Source organism: Peromyscus leucopus, chromosome 19 (genome assembly GCF_004664715.2).
Source record: "Peromyscus leucopus breed LL Stock chromosome 19, UCI_PerLeu_2.1, whole genome shotgun sequence".
NCBI lineage: Eukaryota > Metazoa > Chordata > Mammalia > Rodentia > Cricetidae > Peromyscus > Peromyscus leucopus.
The window spans coordinates 3,618,003-3,643,332 of record NC_051079.1 but is presented as its reverse complement, the minus strand read 5'-3'; the positions used below and the strand labels follow the sequence as shown (position 1 = coordinate 3,643,332).

At 43.8% G+C, this 25,330-nt stretch overlaps 1 protein-coding gene across 5 annotated transcripts in view; it reads left to right on the top strand.

Annotated features, from left to right (window-relative positions):
• Nucleotides 1-25,330, top strand: part of Osbpl1a (oxysterol binding protein like 1A) — a 187,676-nt gene that overhangs the window by 17,959 nt on the left and 144,387 nt on the right. For all 5 annotated transcript variants that reach the window (XM_028876667.2, XM_028876666.2, XM_037196958.1 and 2 more), the window contains 3 exons: nt 14,451-14,562; nt 22,635-22,720; nt 24,118-24,262. In XM_028876667.2, coding sequence (XP_028732500.1) covers nt 14,451-14,562; nt 22,635-22,720; nt 24,118-24,262 — 343 coding nt within the window. The remainder of the gene's footprint in view (nt 1-14,450; nt 14,563-22,634; nt 22,721-24,117; nt 24,263-25,330) is intronic.

Here is a 25,330-nt window from a genome sequence, read left to right as displayed (position 1 = left end):
CTAGGATCTCTCTGTTAGGGCAAGGGGCAGAACAGCCCAACACTTACAAGCCTTCAAAGCTGTCTGTACCCGAGTCTTTGATGTCTGTGAATATGCTTGGTTTCAGAATTGTGGGCAGAACTGAGACTGCTCTCTAGCTGACTGAAAGACGGCTGTGTAGTCCTGGGTGTCCTTAAGTGTGAGAGGGAGGCAGAAGAGGGGTCGAATCAGAGGGAAATCTGTCCAGTTAGACGCTATGCTTCTGGCTTGGAAATTATAGGAGCAGCCAAGAACCAAGGCGTGTTGATGGCCTTGAGAAGCTATAAAAGCCGGCAATAAAGTCCCCAGAGAGCTTCTGGAAGGATCTGGTCCTCTACTGCTTTGATTCCATCCAGTGAGCTGCATTTCAGAATTAATAAAGTACAGAACTTTAGGATAAATTTGCAGTGTTTTAAAGCTCCAGGTTTGTAGCAATTGGTTAGAGCAGTAATAGAAAGCTAATAGTCTATTGGGAAAAGCACCCTCAGCTGTCAAGTTCTGTGGGTTGGTTTCCGACTGAAGTGGATATTTTTACTAATGATGTCTTTTGATGTGGGTTTGTCTTTTGTTCCAAATCAAGTCGGGTTCGTATGGCAGCCAAGCCACCATGTGCCACTGGCTGCTCTGCTCTAGACGAGCGTCCTTGGCACAGTAGGGGCTGGGGAAGGCATCGGCTGGAAGGCGGGTGGAACCTGACTCCGTTGTCGAGCGCTTCTTGCTGAGTGTCAGGCACTCCTGGTCTGTTGAGTCCTTAGTGGACACCAGCACCAGAGAAGGTTCATGTGAGTAGCTCGGTCCAGGTTTGCGGTCATCTTTGCAGGATAACTCTTCTTTGAGCTCTCCATGTCCTAGCAATAGAAGCCGCCTCATTCTTCGTTTTCGTAAGTTTTTCTGTCGTAATAGAAGCGGCCTGGTAAGTAAGTCGTAACATAGGCGTGTTTCCTGTGGTCACAAAGCTGTTTATGGGCTGTCGTATTTCTCCAGGTTCTGTCCTTCTGATGATGTTTCGTATCGGTCACCAGGAACCCACCTGAACGTGTTGGGATGTTTGAATTAATCCCTTCTTGCCTGTTGGGTCACAAGTTGGTACTTGTGAACCAGGTGTGAAACCTTAACTAAAACTGAGACAGATGTCTCCCCTTTGAAGACAACACACAACATGTGACCCTTGCTGAGTCATAGGAGTGGACCGCTTATGATTTCCCTTCATGGTCCCGAACTCCTCCTTCTCTGCTGTGGAAGTCAGAACATTCTGTTTCCATTTCTTCCCACATTTCCCACCTCTACCTGTTTCTGAAACGCAGTCTCCCCACTTCCTGATTTCTGCGGCTGCCAGGAAGCTCTACTTTGCCAGGTTTATCAGACAGGTCAGGATTTTCACTCGTCTTATATCTGGTGTTGGAATTATTGCTGTGTGTGTTTTAACCCTCCTATGGGGCTTCGTCCATATTGCTCCCAAGGAATCAGCACGTTTCATCGTCCTGCATGAATGCAGCTCAGCTCTCACTGCCCGCCTTAACCACTTAGATCCAGGCGGTCCTTTATCACCTGGCCACACATTTGGGCATTTCTGCTATTTTAGTGACCTCTGAATATGTGATCATGCTGAAGTGGGCCTGAGACTAAAATCCAACTATGTTCACATAACATTTAGCTAAGGTAAATGCTTCTATCATGTACAAATAATAAATATGAATGGATTAGACAAAAAGTTTAACTTGTAATTGTGGTCACAAAAACCCAAATTATCCTGTAATCCTTTATCATGAATATAATTTAAAATATCTCATAAACTTAAAATTAAATGATTTTATATAGATTATTGAGTTTAAGTTTAGAAAAAAACAACTATAAAATGCTTTAAATCATTGTGCTCTGAAATATATAACATTCATTCCCCAAATTTTGAGTGCACTTTGGCTTTTCTTGGTATGGTAGCGACCTCTAGTGTTCCATATTGGAAATCAGCACAACAGAATTTGTTTTTAAGTGTTCTATTTGATATTTGTTCCTTTGTTTTTCAGAGGCATTTAGAACTCTGATTTTTTTTTATACATCTTGTAAATTGCTTAAAATAGCGACATAAATATAATAAATATTTTGATTGTGATACTGGCCTTCATTTTTAGTGGAATTGAAAATAAATGTAAAATAAATGCTTTCTGTGTATGTCCCTAAGGAGTTCTGCGTCCTAACAGACAGAAGTGACCTGTGACCTGAGTTGATGTGAGCATTTCCTGTACTCCTAAGGCTGGTCATGCATCACCCAAAGAGCCTGACCGTGCTGTTTCGTTTATTGATAACCAGCTGCTCTGAAACAGAGATGGACACATTGGCATTTGTTCTTTGGGAAGCAAGCTGAGGTGCAGATCAGCTCGACGCAGGGATCACAGCTGTGGAAGGGTGGGTGGCATCAGGAATGACGGAGGCTAGAGTGAGGCCATGGTTCAGTCTATTGGGATGTGTCCTAGTTAGGGTTTCTGTTGCAGTGAAAAAACACCATGACCAAGGCAGCGCTTACAAAGAAAACATTTAGCCCGGCGGTGGTGGCGCACTCCTTTAATCCCAGCACTTGGGAGGCAGAGGCAGGCAGATCTTTGTGAATTCGAGGCCAGCCTGGTCTACAGAGCGAGATCCAGGACAGGCACAAAGCTACACAGAGAAACCCTGTCTTGAAACAAACAAACAAACAAACAAACAAACAAACCAAAAAAAAAGAAAACATTTAATTGAGGTGGTGACTGACAGTTCAGAGGTTCAGTCCGTTATTATCATGTCAGGGAGCATGGCATCGTGCAGGCATCGTGGTGTTAGCTACCTCTTGACCATAAGGCAACAGGAAGTCAACTGACTGTCACACTGAGGGAAGTGTGAGCCAAAGAGACCTCAAAGGCCGCTCCACAGTGACACACCTCCTCCAACAAGGCCACACCTCCTAACAGTGCCATTCCCTTTGGGGGCCGTTTTCTTTCAAACCACCACAGGATGCAACAGCCTCTGTGGGGAGCTCTGGAGAAGAGGGGTCTTACAGCTAGGTATTGGAGACACCTGCTCTGGAGGCGTGGCTCTGTATGTCACTCTGTAGCTGCTGCGGGGAAAGGCTGCTTTCCAGCCACTTCCCAAGCTGCCGTCAGATCGTTTTCCTTCAGGGGACTTGGGCAGTGATTCAAAGTTTCTCCCACAGTGTGTTTAACTCAGATCTACTACTTCATCAGGCTGCCTGTGTGCCTCTCCCAGGAGGAGCCTCTGTGGGCTTGGAGCATGGGGACTCTTGATGCACAATGGATCAGCTTCTCCCTGCCTGCTGTCCACTCTGGATTCTTTACCGCTCACTAGTGACAGGTTTCCTGGGGTCTGGCTCAGGCCCTCAGCCCGGTGACCATTCCTTTCGATATCCTTGTCTGTTTGCTCTCATTGGACAAGATCATGCCTGGTGATGCTTGCCTGTAAACCTGTCCCCAAGGGTCAGAGGAAGGATGAGGAATTCCAGGCCAGTTAGGAGTACCATAGGAAGTCTCTGCCTCAAAAAGCCAATGAGAAACAAGTAGACAAGATAATAATAGCAAAAGACTACCATGACTCTTGTGTGTTGTCATGTTAGAGGTGCTCCTCCAGGTCCCATGTTCAGCCTTCTTCCTTCAGATGATCAGGTTCAGTTGCCTAAGGTGCTGATGGATTGTTTTAGCCTGTTTTCCCTGATGGTTATTGACCCTTGTAATTCCTGAATGTGAGTATATGCGCACACGCATGCATGGGTGTGTGCACACTGGACATTGAATCAGGTCATTAGGTGCTAGCTAGGTGCTCTGGACTTTCCCCAGATACTTGTGTTTTAACCGTTTCCATTTATTTATTTGTGTTTATGTGTGAGGCACATACACCTCAGCCCTCAGCACTCATGGGCAGTTCAGTGACAGCTTGCAGAAGTGGTTCTCTCCTTCTACCATGTGATTCCTGGCAGGAGCTCAGGTCGTCAGGCTTGGCTGCAAGTACATTCCCTGCTGAACCATCTTGTCAGCCGGCAGTTTGCTCTTGAGAAAATATCCTGGTATCCCTCAGCCCCTGATCTGAGAAAAATTGACTGATTTGGCAAGGTCCGTTGATTCTTCCCAAGATTAGCCCCACCTCCTCTGGGTGTGTGTCTTAAGGACACTCTGGTTGATGGTATAGACTGGTACAAGCTTCCATAGATTCCAGGGCTATGAGGCAGAGCTGTAAATGTATACTGCCGTCTGCATAAATGCAGGCTGTCCTTGATCTTTGTCCTGATCGGGATAGGAAAGCATAGACTTTCCATATCAGTTGCTCTGACCACATGATAAGTATCCCTTTCTCCAGCAGACAGCACATGAGGCAGAGTGGCCGTCATTGAGACTGTTCTGTTTGGTTGAGTTTGTGGAAGTCCCTATCATTCTCTACTTTCCATCTGGTGTCCGTGGTAGTAGCAGATGGGTGAATTAAATGGAAATGTGGTAGAAAGTATCATCAATTCACCCTCCACCCAACACAGGCATACATCACTCCTCACCTCCCCAGTGAGAAGTATCTGATGTCTGTTACTCTGGAATGCTTTTGTGTGACAAAACTTGTCCTGGGGAGGTGCAACACACACATCTACTCATCCCAGACAGGGACCCACCACAGACCAGAACACAGATACCCCAAAGTCCATCTTGTGAACCAGTGAGTTTTATTGGGGTCACTTACAGGAGCAGAAATGACTCAAGACAGCTGCGTCACCAATGTCCACTCCAGCATGGGTGGCAGCTCACAAAAGCTGGGAACCTGGAGCACACGGCACAGCCCGCAGGCAGTTTACCAGGTTCGAGAGTGCCCTTTCCAGGTGACTCTGGTCTAAACCTCTTCCAGGCAGCTGGTCTGGCCTCCCAGTCCTCTGCAGCTTGGCTCTGGGATTCTGAGAGGGACCCTCAGCTCTTATTGTTTGCTCTGGCAGGGAGGGGCCTGGTGAATCTGCTCAGTTTCAGGGCCTATCAGAAGCTGTTTCGAGTTCTTTACCTTCCTGGGTAAAGGGCTTCCTGCGGGATGGCATGTTTTAATCGTGGAAGAACCGTTAGACAACAGATGCTGGTGATCAGACCCAGGCTCTTGACCTGCTCCACAGTGCTCTCCCACTCCTATATCCACCACCCTTCCTTGGGTTCTTAAAGATGGTGTAGCTCTGCCATTCTTTCCCATATAGGATGCGGGTTTTGGTTTGTCCTGGCTAGTGGCTGGAAGAAGGCAGCTTTAAGACCTTCTGTTTGGCACAGACCATGGAAGCAATGTACTGGTTATGCCAACAACCAGTTTGTCTGCACCAGTTTTACACACAGGGCTGGGGAAATGCCAACTGGTTATGTTTGTAGACCCCAGTGCACACGCTGTGAGCCCCGCTAGCCTGGGGTGTGACTTATTTTCCTTCAGCAAAGGTCCTGATGACACTTCTCATCTTGTAGTGTCAGTCTGTGACGTGTTTGAGGGTTCTCCGTGACCACTTTGGAAACAGCGTGGGAATAGTGTAGGATTTTACCCTCTAGATTTTGGCTTCCCCTTTAGTAAACAGTTGATTAAATAGTCCAAAGTTGACTCAGTTCCGGAAATTGGACTAAGTGGTACCGTACCTCCATCTTCTAACCATCACTCATTGATTTTCTACTGTAGCGTGAGCCATACCAAGATAACCCCCAGCAGTGTGGACAGGTGATGACCCCCCACTGTGAAATGGCAAGATGTCCCAGTTGCCACAGAAGACTGACTTTAAATAACTGAGCACGCTAGATTGGATATGAAAGGCTAGACGATGCATGAGGTCATCATGCCTCAAGAGTCCAGAGAACTGTACCAGAGGGAATTGTGGGTATGAAGTATACAAGCCTCACTGAGGAGCTCACTAGCGATTACTCCCCGTGTGGTTGGGCCTTTAGGAGAGACTGCATGTGAGCTCCCTGATTACACTGGGAAGCAGTGTTCCAAATGTTGTGGTCAGGTCTGACCTACTCAGCAAGCCGAGTGGTTGAACGCGGCTCCAGCAGCAGGGCAGGTTCAGAGAGTCGAGGCCGGGAGGACCGAGGAGGACCGAGAGTGAGGACAGCAGAGAGCACACGGACAGTGGCAGCAGACGACCACGTGGTTCACATTTCATCACTGAATTCTTGATCTTACTGGCTTGGTGTGCTGGGACCAACCCTAGAGCTTCATGTACCTTGGGCAATGCCTTCCACCGAACCAGACCCCTGGTCCCACCGAATCCTTTGTCTGCTTGCCTGGCCAGCTGGCTCATCTGCCCTGGACCTGCCACAGCTGAGTTGACACTCCTGGCTTCCTGTGCTCTCAAGAGGGTGTAGTGTTATATGCCATCCATTGTTTTTTCTTTCATCAGTGAAGTGATCAGTCTGATTTTCTAAATCCTAAGTAGGGTCTGAAAGACCCAAATACTCAGAAAACAGTCTTTTCTGATTTTTAAATGTATATTTGATTAAGCATTATCTAAGTCAGTTCATACTTCCTTATGTATCTTGTGTGTGTGCACATTTATTTTAAAATGCCTTCTAATATTGTGCAGCTTCATAGTGAAAAGCTGGTGGCCCTCCAGCTGTCCCTTGTGGTTCACAGTTGAGAGCAAATACTCTGGCATCTCTTCAGGTATTTAAACCTTTTGTTTATGAATACAGTACTTCTCTTACTGACTCTTGTGTTTTCTTTTGAAATGTTAGCTTTCCTGTTTGTTTCCGGCAGATAAGCATTGTTTTTAAAGATTTGTTTTATATGTACGGGATGGTTTGCTGCCTGTGCACCATGTGCATGCAGTGCCTTTGGAGGTCAGCAGAGGGCGTCAGATCCCCTGGAGTTACAAATGGTTGTGAGCTATGGTATGGGTGCTGTGAACCTAGGTCTTCTGCAAGAACAGCAAGTGCCTTTAACTGCTGAGCCACCTCTCTAGCCCTCAGATAAGCATTTTAAAATGTACTTTACTTTTAAAATTTCTCATATTTATACACTATATCTTGATCATATCCTTCCCTAGCCCCTCTTACATTTCCTTTGAATCCCCTAATATATTCCTTCTCCTCCTCTTCCTCTTCCTCCTCCTCTAAATAACCCACTGACTCTAAGTAGTGCTGCCTGTCTGAGTATGGGCAACCTACCAGTATCCATAACCCTGAGGAAAAATGACTCCCTACTCCTCAGCATGATTTTTTCTCTTTCTCCCACCCTTAACTCCTGCCCAAGCCGTCCTGCTTTTCTTGTTTTGTTCATCTGTAACTGGACTTTGGGCAAATAATTTATTTTCAGCATACTAGATGGAGCCTCAGAGAGGCCTGTATGTGTTTTTTGTTACATAATAAATTATTTCTCCCAGACCCAATACTTTCCTGGTTTCTTCTTTCTATTATATATATCATCTCAGATTTCTTTCCCCACTTCTAGCTGTAACCACATGTCCCTGCAGTGGCCCTCTCTTGAGCCCACCCTCAGTTCTCTGGCCCTTGCCTCAGCTCAGGTTGTCAGTCTGGAGCTGCAGCTGTGTAGTCCTGGGAATCCTGTCCACCCCTGTCTGCAGCGGAGCCCCCATTTCCTGGGTCCCTTGTCTTAAGCACAGTTGTCCAGGAGCTTCTGGGAAAGGCTTTTTCAGAATTCACAGATTTGGAAATAACTTCTACCATTTCGGTTGAGTGATAGTTTGGAAATGACCTGTCAGGATTTGGAAGGCTTGGGTCACTGTCTTCTAGCTTTTGGTGGTGTGGACAAGTCTAGAGTTGTGAAGTGTGGTTAACTCCTATACTGTTTACTCACCGGAAGTGTTTCAGATGAAATTACAGTGGGGAAGAACCTAAGATAATAGGGATTACTCTAGTCTTTTTCTCCCGTGAAAGTCCAGCTAGGTAAGTCCAGGGCAGGCGGCACATACCTGAGAATTTTCTGTCTTGTTCTGGGTGTGGTTTTGACTGTATCATCTGGTGTGGGAGCCAGCAAATTCTGGGCATCAGGCTAGAAGAAGCAAAACAGGTACAAGAACAGCACTGTTTCTTCCAGGAGATTCCTGCAAGTTGTCACATGACACTGTGCTTGTCCTCCTGACTAGAGCAGTCACCTGGCCGTGCTTGCTAAAGGGAAGCTGGGAAGTGAACCTTTGGGTTTCAGGGCGCATGCTCAGCTGAAGATGCTCTAGCCGTCATCAGGCCGCTCTGCTCACCGCTAGGCTTACACATATGTATTCGTTTTGTTGCTGTGTAACAGATCAGCAGCAGGATTTAGTGGAAAACACTATGCATACCCTAGCTATGTTCTCTGTTCAGGACGACGAGAGACTGAACTCAGCTGGACGGCTCTCTTCTGGGGCTTGGAGCCACTTGGAGGCTCATTTGGGGGTTGGCAGAGCTCACTGAAGTCATGGGACTGAGGCCACTGCTTGTAGGGAATTGTTTAGAGTTTCTATAGATCACCCTCAGGCTTAGCTCCATGGAGATGGTTTTTCCAGGGAGTATCCAGCTCCCTCCTCCAACCTTTTTAGAGTCTCATCCTGTATCCTAGACTGGCAGGTATAGCATGAATCTTAATGGAGGCATGGAACTTACTATGTAGCTCAGGATGGCTTTGAATGGCAAATCTCCTGCCTCACCCTCACAAGTGCTGGAATTATACCCCGCCAGGCTTTTCAGCCCCACTCAGAGAACTAAATAGGTTCTGTCCACACAGCACAGTCTCCCTTTAGTAAGTCAGTTGTGCTGGGTCTCATGACCCAGTTACAGAAGTAAAATCAATCATGTGTCCAGTTCTAACTTGAGTAGAACTTGACCGTTGATTGTCGTTGTAAAATGAACTTTTTTGTAAAATGAATTACCTAGTACACAAGGCTACACTTTGTACCTGTTTAGTATGCTTTCTTACAAATATGTAACACATTTATTAACCTCTGGCCCAGGCCCATCATCTCTAAACAGAGCTCTGAGAGTAGTTGATACCTCACAGTGTGTGAGTGTTTACGTTAGTGAATGCAGGTCACCAACATGAGTTACACAAGGGGATATAACTAGCTCATTGTCCTTCTAGTTCCAACTCTGTTATGGAGTTTTCATTTTTGGTAGTGGATAAATTCATAAAAATACATTCCATAGCTAAAGTATAAAATCTAATGTGGAGCTCTAAAATTCCCAAATGCCTATTATAATTGTATAGAAATTCATTGAATTTTATAGTCTTTGGGTCTGGTTAATTTTCATGTGTGATTTTTTTTTAATTTATGACATTCTTTATAATAAAGTTTAAACAAATCAATATGGTAATATTCTTAGCAGCATCATTCATAATAGACCCAAAACAAAAGCCTAATTGTTCATCTAATGAAGAAGCAAGGTGTGGTGTCCAGATGCTGGAGAAGTTGTCCAGCCATAGAAGAATGAAGGACTGGTAGATGCCCAAACAGAAGAACCTCCACCCTGTGATTGGAAGAGACCGTACACATATGGCCATACAATGGATAATTCTTTCATTGAAATGTTTAGGAGGCAAGTTCATAAAGACATAATGTAGATGAGGGGCTGCTAGGGGATGTGGAAAAGGATCAGAACAGGGAGCAATTATCTGTGGATATGAGGGCTCTTGAGGGTGATGAAATGTTCTGATACTCAGTGTAGCTAAAGTTTTCTCCAATCCTGCCTGGCCCACGGTCAGGACAAATCTCTCTCACCCGCCAGTCCTGCAGCCCCTCAGACCCAACCGAGTAAACACAGAGACTTATATTGCTTACAAACTGTATGGCCGTGGCAGGCTTCTTGTTATCTAGTTCTTCTATCTTAAATTAACCCATTTCTGTTAATCTGTATGTCGCCATGTGTTCCGTGGCTTTACCTGCTGCCTTTACATGCTGCTCCCTGGACGGCAGGTTGGCTTCTCCTCCCACTCTGCCTTCCTGTTCTCCCAATTCTGTTCCTCTCTGCTAGTCCTGCCTATACTTCCTGCCTGTCTATTGGCCAATCAGTGTTTTATTTATCAATCAATCACCCACAGCATTCAATAGTATATATTATAGCGCAATTCTGTGAGTGTACTAAAAGCCAAAGAACTGTGTCTTTTTGCAGGGTAAAATTGATGCTGTGTGAATTCCTTCTTAGGAAATTGCTCAGAAAGCGATGTGGGTGCGGGTATTTTCCTCTTGATCATCTGAGGTGACTTGTGTGATGCTGACAGCATTGTAATGGTTTAATGAGGAATGATTGGCAGTGGGTGTGCAGGGTGGGGTGAGGGCAATTGGGGACGTGACTAACGACTGTGCTAACTTTTCTGTCACCTTCGTTGTGTGGTACCCCTTTTAGTGGGACACTTGCCAAAAAAGATCAGAACAAGTAGACTTTAGTCTTCTGACTTATTAGACAAATTGGACAAAGTGCTTTCTTGGCCAGAATATGTGAAACAGAATATCTTTATTTATGGGTAAATGTTCAGAAGTGGCTGCTGTTCAGGTATAGGGAAAAATGGAGCACCTCAGACTCTTCCCTGAGGGGAAGCAGACACTAACTGCAGGTGACGAGAGGGCTGAGGAAAGGAAGTAGATGGAGCAGAGAGGGCGGTTAGGAGGCGGCTGAACTCCGTAGTCGGCCCTGAGCCTTCTTTGAGCAGGCATCTGTCTCGGCCCTGAGTTTAAGACCACAGCCCTCCTACAGCTCCCTGGCACCCCTCTCGCTGGTTTTCAGGGCCAGCGCTTCTCTCGAGTCTTCGGAGGGCACTGTGGCTCTCTAGGTCTCAGGGCATCTATTTCCACGTTTTAGTCTGACAGCTGAGACTTCTCCAGGAGGAGTAGGCACAGTCTCTCCGGCTGGTTCTCTGCTTGCTTGATGCTCGTTGATGTGAGGCATTTCTCCATGTTTTCCTTACCCTTCTCTTTTCTCTGGAAATGTTCCACCTCACCCAGCCAATCTGTTCTTTTGGCGCCATTCGATCTTCCTCGGGGATTATTTTGGAATCTGTTATTTCACCCCATGCTTCTCGTAAGGCGTCGGGGTCCTCCGTCAGCGGCCTGGCATGCTGTCTTCACTGCTTCAGACCTCAGATGTCTCCTGTGTCTAAAAAGAGACTCCCAGTCCTAACACTGGATTCTTGCCGTGTTTGCATTGGTGCTCAAAGTACTGCACCGTGGACCGTTCTTGCCTTCTGTGCTGAGAATTAGGAATGCCCCCATTGCTTTTGACCTAGGCTTTATCCCTCAGACATTTTCCTGGCTTTTTAAAAACCCCACTTTCACCTTCTGCTGGGGTTGTCCCAGTGAGCATCATGATCTGAGCTTCAATTCTGTCAGAGACTTCTCTTTCTCAAAGTTTTGTGGCGCTTCCCTGATTCCCTAACGCTGAGGAGTGAACCCAAGGTCCATCCCCTGCATGGTAGCTTCCCATTCTGCCTTCAGTATTTGGAATCTAGGAATGTTTTCTCTGTAGGGCCATTTACATGTTAAATACATAACTACCGTCAATGATCAATAAATAGAATTTGGGGAGTTAGTGAGAGGCTTAGAAGATGGCAGCAAAACCAGCAGATTAAAGGAGTTCTCTGAGTGGATCTTCCTTCAGCACCAGGGACAGCTCAGGAGGGTCTGGCGGATGAGCAGGTGACAGAGCTGTCTTGGATCTGCAGTGTTACAGAAGGCCAGGCGGCCTTGAACTGGGTTAGAGGGAAGCCCCGTTGGGCTTGCAGAACAGTTTCAAGTTCAAGAAGAGTTCTTCTGCAGTGCCTGAAAACAAAGCCTCTCTGTCCTCTGAGCTGTCAGTGTCATCCCCACTTGTCCGTTTGGGTGTCTCGTCGATGACAGTGGATAAAATGCAGCCACCAGTCCTTGGGCTGTCTTCTGCTGTTCTAATTTTGACTCTGAATATCACGTCTATTCTGACACCAGCTCTTTTCTGAGAGCTTGCCTTCCCCGCCTGGAGGTGGCTAAGTAGACTAGAGCCCCTGATTCAGGACGTCAATGCAGGGTGGGCGGCTCAGAAGTTCTTTTCAGATTGTTCAAATGCTATCTCACCCATTTTATTTATTTTAAAAAATTTCTGTTTTTTTGTCTTTGAGATGTCAGTATGTAGCCCAGGCTGGCCTTGAACCCATGATCCCTTTTCTTCAGCCTCCTGAATGTTGTGTTTACAGGTATGAGCTGCCATACGCTGCTCTTTGCATTTTAAAATTGGATTGTCTTGTTAGTTGTAAAGTTCTTTGTATATTCTGTATACGATTCTTTTATCAAATGGACGATTTGTAAATACTTTTGGTTTGGTTTGGTTTTTCAAGACAGGGTTTTTTTTTTTTTTTTTTTTTTTTTTTTTTTTTTTTGTGTGTGTGTGTGTGTGTGTGTGTGTGTGTGTGTGTAGCCCTGACTGTCCTGGAACTTGCTCTATAGACAGGTTGGCCTCGAACTTAGAGACCCACCTGCTTCTGCCTCCCAAATACTGGGATTAAATGTATATGCCACCATCAATGCAATTTTGTTAATAATATTTATCACTCTCTGGGTTCATTTTCTCACATGAAATATTTTCATGAAATATTACCTCTAGAATGACACAAAATACTGAAGTGTCATTTAAAAATTCCCTTTATTAAAATACTAGTGGGTTTTCTGTTTCCCTATGTATCTCCTATGACCTTATCTACTGGAAAAAAGCAAGGCAAGAAGATTGTTTGAGGCCAGCCTGGGCTCCATAGGAAGGCTCAAGCTTACTTGGAGGAGCACCAACTGGAAAGACACAGACTAAAATGTTTGTGGTTATCATATAGTGACTAATGTATATTATATAGTGTATATGGTAGATATATTTTTGTTCATTACATTGTATATACTTAAGTATTTAAGTGTGAATACTTAAAAATAACATAGGGGATTTTAAGGCCTAAAGGAAAGATGAAAAGCGTAGGACAGACAGGCTCTCACGCCATGTTTTTCAGGGACCATCAGTCTAGGAGTCGGAACAGCATTTAGTGTGGAGCTAAAAATGAAGTGTTGGCGCCCTTCCTGGGTGATGTGTGTCCTAGGGCATGCACCACACTTCTGCTGTCTGGGTTTTCCCCATGTCGCTTGTCTTAGGTTGTATGGCTGACTGGTGATATGATACTAGGCTTACATATTAGTACATTACCAGTCATACTGAAGTTCAGAAAGTTAACCACAGAGTGAAAATGAGTAATATTCTCTTAGTTAGGGTTTCTATTGCTGTGAAGAGACCCCAGTACCATAGCAACTCTTATAAAGGAAAACATTTAATTACAATTTCAGAGGTTCAGTCCATCATCATCATGGTGGGGAGCATGGCAGCATGCAGGCAGACATGGTGCTGGAGAAGTAGCTGAAAGTCCACATCTTGCAGGGAACAAAAAGTCAACTGAGACACTGGATGGTATCCCGAGCATAGGAGACCTCAAAGCCTGTCCTACAGTGACACACTTCCTCCATTAAGGCCACACCCACTCCAACAAAGCCACACCTCCTAATAGTGCCACTCCCTATGAGCTTATGGGGACCAATTACATTCAAACTGCCACACCCTCTTTATTGAATATTGACTTCAGGAAATTATTTCAGTATAAACTATTCTTTCTCTATGATATATCCTATCAGTCTGTATTGCTTTAGAAAATAATTAAAATGTTAAAATTAGGTTTTGAAAATGTAAGTGTTCAAGAAATTATTCTCATCAGGCTATATTAAAATGAGTGAATATACTGAATTCTCTATAAATTGTGGTTTGTTTGCTTACATATTTAATGTAATCATGAGTTGTTTTCATAAAATAACTGGATAATTTACTTACACTGTTTTTAGACTTAGTTATTTTTATGTTATGTGTATGAATGTTTTGCCAGCATGAGTGTGTGAATACCATACCCGTTGGAGCCTTGGAGCTGGGATCACCATGGTTGTGAGCCGCCATGGGTGCTGGGAAGTGAACCTGCTCCTCTGCGCAAGCACGAGTGCTCTTAATTGCTGAGCCATCGCTTTAGCTCCCAGACAATTTCCTTTTTAAAGTCAGCTACAGAAATTGGCTATATAGCCGGGCGGTGGTGGCACACGCCTTTAATCCCAGCACTCGGGAGGCAGAGCCAGGCAGATCTCTGTGAGTTTGAGGCCAGCCTGGGCTACCAAGTGAGCTCCAGGAAAGGCGCAAAGCTGCGCAGAGAAACCCTGTCTCGAAAAAGCAAAAAAAAAAAAAAAAAAAAAAAAAAAAAGAAATTGGCTATATATTGATTGTGGGATGGGAATTGTTTAAGCAATTATCAGTTATTAGCAGAATTATTTGAATCATATATTGTAGACATAATTGATTTGGTTTGACGATTCTTACATAATGTTTTCCTATTTTAGAAATTATAGCAATTGGTAATTTGGAAAAGACTGTCATACAGTAAAGTAGCAGCTTAATAACAGCTGAGAAAGTTTCTCTGTTGTTGTTGTTTAGGAGCTGGTGATGCTTCTTTTGGAGTACAGTGCTGACACAACGGTTGTCAATGGGAGTGGACAGACGGCCAAAGACGCCGCCCGTGACCAAGAAATCAGAGGCATGCTTGAAGGTAGACATGGGTCTTAATCTCAATAGTGTCTGCTTGTATTATTGCTAAGGTCACGGGTGACAGCAAACCTGTCTGTATTGCTGATGTCATTACAAAGTCCTTGTTGAGATGTAGCTTTATCTGTTTCCTCACTCCCTTAGTTACTGTTGCTGGGCAGAAGAGCTGCAGAAGCAGCCTGGTGAAGGACTTGAGTTGGCTCACACTTGGAAAGGGATCCAACCTGTTATGGCAAAAAGGCATGCCGGTGGCTCCGTGGTGGTAGGAGCATGTGGGTGGGACTGTTCTTTTTACTCTGGAGGAGCAGAGAGCAGAGAGAGCGCCAGAAGAGGGCCAAGGCTGTGAAACTCAAGGCCCATTCTTCAGCCATCCACTTTCCTCTGCTAGGTCCCACCTCAGAGATTCTGTGCCCTCCCAAAACATGACCACCAGCTGGGGACGATTTCACATCACTTTATAACAATTAAAATCTTCACTTGTAAAAGAACCTATAAGTTAAAGATGTTCTCAAATGCCCGACCAAATGAGAAGTAGAAAGTGTAGAATGAGAAGATGTGGCTTAGATAAACGGCTGTATCATGATAATGAGAGTCTAGAAAAAGGGCAGAGAAACTGTCGGAGGGAGCTCTGGTTGATCTGAGTCAGTTGTTAGTGTAGAGGGTATTGCTGCCTGGCCTCTTCCTCCCCAGGATCTCACTATAGTGTAACACCAACACTCATTTCTTGATGGATTGGTGTAATTGCTGTGGACATCAGAGATTTAAGTGCATTTAAGAAGATGTATGAGCCTTTAATTGTGTAGAGAAATTTCTCCACTACAGTTTAAAACAAAACCACCCCCAAGTTTATACTAGAAAAGCCTTAGTGAGTGGTCACTTAGTGAGTGGTCCACTTTGAGTGGTCCAGATTTTGCTGTAAGGCTAGAGCAGGTAGTGTCTACATTGCAGATAAGGTCTCAGGATTACAGATGTAACTTCACACATACTCTGTTTCTCTTTCTGCAATTCAGAGTAGGGTTGATACACTTTTGTGTTTAAGGATGTTAACTTTGTAACTTTAATTATTAGTATTTTTATTCATGTAAAACCACACTCTTGCTTTTTTTTTTAAAGATTTATTTATTATGTACACAGTGTTCTGCCTACATGCATGCTTGCAGGCCAGAAGAGGGCACCAGATCTCATTGCGGATGGTTGTGAGCCACCATATGGTTGCTGGGAATTGAACTCAGGACCTCTGGAAGAACAGCCAGTGCTCTTAACCGCTGAGCCATCTCTCCAGCCCCCACACTCTTGCTTTTAACAATTTTCCATTTTGTTTAAAAGGATGAACTCTTCTTGCTTATCCTACAGTTACAAAATAATGAATGTTTGTTAGGCATATATATTAGAGAATTGTTATTAACACATACTGCGGGCTTTGGTGAGATCTTTCTCTGCATCAGTCACTGCACTGGTCACAATCAGCTACCTCTAGCTACTCTGGGAGGCTGACATTTTGTCACATTTTCAGCTAGTGTCTCCACTTGAAATGAACTCTCTGGTTTCAGTGAATAGCCAAACCCACCTTATCTTCTGCCAGTCAGTGTAGCATTTGACTTAAGGACTCATATTGGTCTTTGCCCTTTAATTGGATCATATTGGTCTTTGCCCTTTAATACATTGTGATCTAATTGAAAGGTGAGGTAACTGTTTTTTATCCTGTTCTGTCATTCTGTTGTTTCATGGGAACCCAAGACCCAGATTTTCCTGAGAGACTGAATGTTAGCTTAGTTTGACAAGTGGACATTTAATAAGGGGAATTGTGAAGACATGCTTTAAGGTTCTTCTGAAACCCAAGCTGCTGTGCAAAGGCAGGGGCGTCATTGATTTTACAAGCAATGCCATTCGTCAGCTCCTGTGGTCCTAGCCCAGGAAGTAGAAAACAGAAAATGGAGAATTAATTGAGTGATTCTGTTCTGATGAGATCACCTTACCCAGATCCAGTGCCGTTTGTGGATGGCATTAAGTCTTCATTTGCAGACTCCAGGAAGTGCTGAGGACAGCTCAGCCTGATAATAGATAGGCCATAAACCAGATAGTTGGATAAAACATGGAGCCAGGAAACAGAGGTAGGCATAACAAAACCACATCCAACTCTCTGAAGTGATGGTATTTAGATAGAGATGGTCTGATTTGTGTAGAACAACAGTCAGTTAACGTGCCAGAGTTTATCTTGGGCCCACTGTGTTGTACACAAGGGTGTGAGTTGCCTTGAAAGGTGAGGTGCAGTGAGTTTTCCATGACAAGGGGTATTCTGGAAGAGGGTAGACAGCTGCCTGTCAAGTACTAGTGAGGAATAACCTATCTCTCTCTCTCTTCCTCTCTTCCTCTCTCTCTCTCTCTTCCTCTCTCTCTCTGATTCTTAGCCTATGGAAAGTTTTAAGAGTAATTAAACGAATACTTGCGTGCCTTTTGTCTTTCACTTATATTACACATACAAACATCTTGCCTGTATCTAGTTTATCTTTTAAAATATTATTTGATGCTACTGAATTGATTTTTTTTTTTGTCCAACCTTTTGAAAGTAATTGGCATACTGAATGACATTATTTCCTCCAAACATATCAGTATGGCTCAAGAACAGGGTGTCTTCTTACATAATCACAATGAAACCCCCATCATATCTTTGGGCATTGGTTGCAGAATCTTAAAATCCTGGGCCTGTGGATTCTAAAATACATGGGTACTCAAGTGCCTTTTATAAAATGGTTGGTTTGTGTGTTTGTGTGTTGTGTGTTGTGTGTGTGAGTGGAACTTACAGGTAGCCTCCCATATGCCTTCAAATTGTGCACAAATTATTTAATATGAGCTGTTTATACAAGTCCATCTTAGATATATGATTTTTTAAATTTTATTTTATGTGTATTAGTGTTTTTGCCTTCATGTATGTCCATGTGAGGGTTCCATATCCACTGGAACTGAGTTATAGACGGGTGTGAGCTGCCATGCAGGTGCTGGGAATTGAACCCTGGTTCTCTGGAGGAGCAGCCAGTGCTCTTAACTGCTGAGCCGTCTCTCCAGTCCCCAGATATATTATTTCTAAAACTTCCCTCCCATGGAGGTTGTTTTTTCACTTTTGAAAAAGTTTTGTTTGTGTGACCTGTTGTTGATTGATTGATGAGGAACCATTAATTTGGTTTTCCCCCTTTGTTCTTGTGTTTCTGGTGTTCTTAGCCTAAAGTCACAACAATGTTCTGTTCAAGAGGTCTGGCTTATTTATACGCCTGTGCTCCATTCTGAGTTAAAGTTTCATATGCTGTGGGCCAGGCAAGACCTGTTCCTGTGTAAGTTCCAGTTGTCCCAGCACCTTTGTGAAGAAGATTCCTGTCTTCACTGGACAGTATTGATACCCTTGTGAAAATCGATTCAATAGCCTCTGGAGTATTTGTAATGCCTCATCCAGCTTATGTTTTATAAACAGTTGGGTTGTGTTTCTCAGAAAATAATGGCAAGGAATACAGTGTTCAGAACAGATTCTTTGTATTTTATTTCATTTTCAATCTGTGGTTTGTTAAATCCAGAGTAGTTCACCTATGCGTGTCAAAGGCTGACTAATGATCAACATCAGAAGAATTCAGCACTAGTAGAGATAAATTGAGTGGCTGGAGAGATAGATGACTCAGCAGCTCAGAGCAATTGTTTTTCTTATATAAGACCCAGGTTCATTTCCCAGCATCCACATGGTATAGGCATGATGCGTAGATACACACATTGACAAAACACTCATGCATATAAAAAGAAATAAATAAATCCAATATACAGACTGAACATCCCCAATCTGAATTGGAATGGCTCCAAGTACTAAAACTTTTGAATATCATAATGCCTAAAAAGTTAAGGGTATTTGGACTTTTTTTTATTAAGAATTTTTTAATCATTTTACATACCAACCATAGACTCCCCTCTCTTCCCTCCCCCCACTCTCCCACCAGCCTTTATCCCACAACTCACCCCCCTTTTCCTCCTTTGAAAAGGTAAGGCCTCCCATGGGAGTCAGCAGAGCCTGCCACATTCACCTGAGGCAGGTCCAAGCCCCTCCCCGGCATCAAGGGTGAGCAAGGTGTCCCAGCAGAGGGAATGGGCTCCAAAAAGCCAGCTCCTTGTGCACCAGGGACAGATCCTGATCCTGCTGCCAGCCCCCCCCTAAGCACATCAAGCTGCTGTCTTGATTATGCAGAGGGTCTAGTGCGTTTGAGCATTTCTAACTTTGGGTTAGGGACACTTTGCCAGTGAAGTTTGCAAATACTCCAAAACCTCAAAAAAACAAAACAAAACTATGAAACTTTAAACTCTGAAAGGTTAAACACTTTTAATCCCACGAATTATGGAAAAGGAATACTGAGCCTTTTATAATATAATACACATTTCATATACAAATTTTATCAGTTGTCCATGTGACATCTATCCAATCTGGATCTAATCCATAATTCCATGTTGTATCTGTCATGTCTCTCCAGTCCCTTTTATCTGAGACAACACACCACCTTTTATATATATATATAGTATTGACCTTCTTGAAGAGGAGGGCAGCTTCGACTGAGGAGAGGGATTGTCTCAAGTTTGAGGCCTGACTTGTCTAGACTGAGTTCCAGGCCAGCTAGAGCTGCATGGTGAGACTTGTATGTCACAAAGTATGTGTGTATATTGGGGAGAGTTTGTTGGAAAGACAGTTGTGGATTTTTTAATTGAATGTCCCTCAGTTTGAGATTTTCCTTCCAGGTGATTAGATACAGTACATGCCTGGGGGCAGGAAGACTAAGTAAGTGAGGTTGTCTCCTGTGTTACTGCATATTAGGAAACACATGAATTGATCTGTGCCACTATTGAGGCAGCTGACATTGACTAACTCTGATACTGTGACCTGCTGAAAAAAAGTAGCTTTTTTTCCCTTTGTAACTAGTAAGTAGACTGTGGAAGGGGTAACATAAACATCTTATTTACCCGTAAACTTCTAGTCATGGATACAATGTTCATTAGTAACATTTGTTCCAATCATTCATGTCTGTGGTGACTGCAAAGTAGAGAATTCATGAAATTCCTTTCCCAGGTGCTGTTTGTACAGTATTGTGTTATTATGTAACCTGCTCCGGGAAGCAGCTAAGTGTCTTCAGGATGAAGAAAGACTTAAAATGCAGGTGGGGGCCAATGATGCCAGTGGCTGGGAGGTAGATCCAAGTGCCCTTTGACTTCCAGGCCAGCCTCAGCTGCCTAGTGTGATTAAGGCCAGTCTGGGCTGCATGAGACCTTGTGTCAAAGGTCAAAAGAAACATTCCGTGAGGAAAACATTCAGGAAAATGGACGTCATTGCTGTTCAGCTCGCTGTTCCCACGGCTGAAACATCTCTCTGAACAGCACACTGGAAGAGCAATCTAGGGCCTCTTCCCCAGCCGAGGCCTTTGTTTGCTTTGCCTGAGCCAGTGGTCTTCTTTGTGCGCCATGATAAACACAGGACAGGAAATGCCCAGGAGCATGTTTGAATCCTTGCTGTTTTCCCTCATTTGTGAGCCTAGAAATTGTAGAAATGAATATTAGTTTATTCCGTTTTTTCATTTTTAAAGTTGGAATATGGTTATGGGCCACCCGATTGTTGTTAGGCAGATGCACTTTATGCCAGACACTCATAAATGCTCTGGATAATTAAGGATGCAGATGAGTATCCTGCTTCCAGAATGAGGAGGAAATATGTCACAGCCAAGGGTAATGCTATACATGATAGTGGTGTGCACAGGACTAAAGGGAATACCACTGTTCTCCAAGTGCTCACAGCTCAATGACAGGAAAGAGTGAACAGAGCAATTCCAGCAATAGAGGAAGCCACTGAGAGCCTGTGTGGACAGAGAGAAATAGAGACAGACAGACAGACAGGTAGGTGATAGGCAGACAGACAGATGATAGATAGTGCATGGGAATAAAGATATGAGCATAGAAGATGATAGGTAGTAACTGTAGTCAGTTATTAGTTCCAGACATTCCTATGCAGTGTATGTGTTGTTTAAATGTGTTTCGAGCACACAGTAGTGACTAGCCCTTAACAAATGTTCCTTTCTCCAGTTACCTGGCTCCTCATTGGCTTCTCTGCCCAGGGGAAGAGTAGACTAGAAGGTCTTCCTTAGCCAGGAGGACTGTTAGGGAATGACTCTTATGGCCTTTGTAGTACATGTTAAGCTGGATCACTAAGTATTTGTGGGAACTTGCTTCTTTGTTGTTATTTTGAAACAAGGTCTCATACAGTCTAAGGTGGCCTTAAACTTGCTATGTAGCAGAGAGTAACTTTAAAATCCTGATCCTTTTGCTGTGTCCCATGTGTTGGGGTTACAGGAGTATACCATAATACTTGGCTAAAAACTTACAGGCCCTTGTTTTACCGTGCTAAGGATTTCACCCAGGACTTTGTACTTGGTAGGCAGGTTCTTTACCACTGAGCTAAACCTTCAGCCTGAAGCAGCTCAGCGGTCACCACCTCCTTCTCCTTCCCAACAGAACAAGTCCAGGCAAAAGAGAGCTTGTTGATACAGTCCACTCTTTCATCACATTGCCAGCTGCTCTTCTGCATATAGGATGCCAGAACTAACATTAGAGACTGCAGCAGCCTTGAAAATCCCAGCCCTCCACTCTGTGGCCTTCCTTACCTCTCCATACCTGCTTTGTTCTCTGTCTGTCTGTCTATGTATATATGTATGTATGTATGTATGTATGTATGTATCTATCTATCTGTCTGTCTATGTATCTATCTATGTATTTATCTGTCTGCTTATTTACTTATTGTTTTTAGAGACAAGGTTTCTCTGTGTAACCTTGGCTGGCCTGGAACTCAGAGATCTGCCTGTCCCTGCCTCCCAAGTGCTGGGACTGAAGGCCTGTGACTCTACCACCTAGCTTCTGCTTTGTAATTCATAAAATAACCCCTGCCTTAGTGGTTACAGAGGAGTGCTTGACACTTGGTATTATAGTATTTGTTAAATACAAATACAGCTTATGGGGTTTTTTAATAGAAGTATGTAAGTAATTTAGAGTCTTATAAAATAAACAGATATTTGATGTATGTATCTTACTACCAATTGCTATTTCTTATGGCTACTTTCCCCTGTATAACATTTCTAGAAGTTACAAACCCCATTTATTTTCTTTCCCAGACAGATAACAGTAGTATTTTGATCATCAAAAGTTCATCATCAAAAGTTGTTTTATGCTAAGTGTTATAAATAAGTAAATCCATAATGTCCTTTGAATTGAAATTGTGATTTCACCCCAAAATGAAGAAAATGGAGCTTACTGGAAATGAAAAACAGAAGAACTTCCAAATCTAACTGCATTTGAATTTCAGTTTAAAACATATGTATTTTTCTACACTGTGATCAACTTACTCTTTATTCATCTTTGTTAAGTATTTTTATTTATGGATTTGTGTGTGTATCTTTGTAAATTTATGCCGTGTGTGTGGTGAGTACCTGCAGGAGCCAGCAGAGGGTGTCAGAGCCCCTGGAGATGGAGTTAGAGGTGGTTGTAAGCTGCCTAATGTGAGTCCTGGGAACCTGTAGTCAGACTTTCCTTTGGGCCTCCAGCTCACTCCCAAATGAGACAGAGACTTCTTACTAATTATGAAAGCTTGGCCTATAGCTTAGGCTTGTTCCTAACTAGCTCTTGTAATGTAAATTAACCCATTTCCATTAATCTACATCCCGCTCCGTGCCTTGTGGATGTTGACCTCTCCTCCTGCATGTCCTGCTTCTTCAGAGTCTCACTGGCAACCTTTATGCACCTCAGTTATCTTCTCCTCTTCTTTTCTCTCCCTGGAAGTCCCACCTATACCTCCTGCCTAGCTATTGGCCATTCAGCTTTTTATTGCACCAATCACAGCAATACACCTTCACACAGTGTACAAATGTCCCACAACAGGAACCCAACTCAGGTCCTCTGCAAGAGCAGCCAGTGCTCTTAACTGCTGAGCCGTCTCTCATCCCCCCTTTATAATGTAATGAGTTTCCCAATAGGATTGTACTAGCTCTAGAGTAAGACTTTTTTTTTCTCTTGCAGCTGTGGAAAGGACTCAACAAAGAAAGCTTGAAGAATTGCTTTTAGGAGCAGCGAGAGAAGGCAGGACAGCTGAAGTGTCAGCTCTGGTAACATCTTCATATGGCTTTCTCCTTAATTTAAGTTCATAATTTAGTGGCTGTGGGAGGAAATCTCTTATCTTCACACTAGAATAGAAGTGTGACACACACACACACACACACACACACACACACACACACACACACACACTCGCCTAGCAACTCAGCCAGGGAATAATCTAGGAGCTTTACATGCTGATGGATCTCTGAATTCTGATTTATCTTCTTTTCCCCAATCAAAAACCTGATGATTAAGAACCTAGTTTCTCATAGCAAATAGTTAAGGTAAAGAAAATTAAATTTTTTTTTCAGATTAAGCCCATTTAAAATTGAAAAAAAAAAATTACAGGTTCTGTCAAGGAACAAGTTTTTCTCATTCTGATGAACAATAAATTCCTAAAGAACATTGTCCTTCTAGAAGAGTTGTATACCTAAAAGGGACAGTTTTGGATCAAGCTCAGAGCAAGCCGCCAGCTCTGCCTGCTTTTCCCGTCTTCCTAGGAGACCTACTTTCCCCTCTCCATTTGCTGCGTGGTCTCATTAAATATGAAACTCTAAATCTGTTCTGAATTCAAGACTGAAGCATTGCCATTTGCTTTAAAGTTATTTCAGCTCCCTTGAAAACACTTCTTTGGGTTCTAAGTATAGTACCTGCAACACTTTAAACATTTTGTGAAATGGAGACTATCTAGAGCTTGCTGAAGCAGCGCGGTGGGGCGACAGATTCAGCAGGAAGAACCTTGACATTTATGCTTCTAACATCGCGGGTTGACTCTGCCTGGGGACTGTGGGCAGGTGCAGAATTTATAGTTTTGCTGTTACAAGTATGAATGCAGGGCTGTTGACAGCAAGCATGTTAGTGAGATCTTTTTTTATTTTTTTCCAGACAGTGTAGTCCTGTGTGTCCTGGCTCTGTGTAGTCCTGGCTGTTCTGAAACTCACTCTGTAAACCAGGCTGGCCTCAAACTCAGAAATCCGCCTACCTCTACCTCCATTACTGGGATTAAAGGCGTGTGCCACCATTGTGAAATCTTTTTTTTTTTTTTGGTTTTCTGAGACAGGGTTTCTCTGTGTAGTTTTGGTGCCTGTCCTGGAACTCACTCTGAAGACCAGGCTGGCTTTGAACTCACAGTGATCCGCCTGGCTCTGCCTCCCGAGTGCTGGGATTAAAGGTGTGTGCCACCGCCGCCCGGCTCACTATGAAATTTTAATGTGAGGGGTAGGTGCCCTGCTGTCATGTGTGGTGTTAGGACACAGACCTCAGAAATCATGGCTCCTGAGGACACGCATAGCCAGCTGAGGTGTGAGCCAAAGGGATATAGTCTGCCTGCCTGTGAGCTCTGCCGTCCTGGGGGCTCTGCCTGAGCCTTTCTCTGGCTTATAATCACATTGTGTTCCTTTGTTAGCTCAGCAGGCCCAGTCCTCCTGACGTGAACTGTGCGGATCAGTTAGGAAACACCCCCCTGCACTGTGCAGCTTACCGGGCCCATAAACAGTGTGCCTTAAAACTCCTGAGGAGTGGAGCTGACCCCAACCTGAAGAACAAAAATGGTGAGCATGCTGATGAGACCCATCCTCGGTCATTTTGATTGACTCTATAAAATGAATCAGTGCTATTTAAAATTATTCTGTTTGGGATCCAGCCTTTGTTAGATTGGATGGTCTCATTTTTAAATAAGGACATTCACAAATGTAAAAGTGACATTTTTTTTTTCCTTTAAGACTTAGCTAGTAATGCACTCTCTACTCCATATGAGCCCATTGTTGACCAGGATAATCCTCCCATCAGGGAAATGATAGGTAGAATTGATGGTTTTTGTTTGTAGCAGATACATTCCATATGGTTGCCACCAACACTGAATTAGAGAATTTTGAACCGCTCTTTTTGGAGAACCCAGGATTAGATTATAATGAACCTCTTGTCATAGCATTTTTTTTTTTTTTTTTGGTTTTTTGAGACAGGGTTTCTCTGTGTAGCTTTGCGCCTTTCCAGGAACTTGCTTTGTAGTCCAGGCTGGCCTCGAACTCACAGAGATCCGCCTGCCTCTGCCTCCCGAGTGCTGGGATTAAAGGCGTGCGCTACCACCATCTGGCTTGTCATGGCATTTTCATCAGTGATCAATATACAGCCTTGTTTTATGAGTGCTACTGTTTAAGATGGCCTTATGTAATGTAATATGTGTTGCTGATCCATTAACACCAGGGCATGGCCAATAGCCCCTCAGCCTGTGTGCATCATCTCTAACTCAAGTTCTCTCTTCAAGGCACATCATAATCTTGCACTTAGGAACCAGCCCAGCATTTCAGCATGATTTTTGGGGCCATTTTATATGAGAAAGTCACAAGCAAAACACACTAAGACATGACACTAAATAGACTGCGGTCAGGACCCGTGGCCATTGCCTGGACTAAAGGAGGAAGCCAAGTCACCTTGCTCTACTTCAACTTGTAAAACAAGCTGCCTAAGCTAGTGTTGGGGGGTTCAGGGTTTTCACTATCTGTGAATATCCAAAAAGTTGCCTCAAATAATTGACTTTGGGGTTTATACATCCTTTTTAGCAGTATGAGGATTTGAAGCTGCTAGAGGGATAGCCTTTTGAATGCTTTTTGTGCATTTGT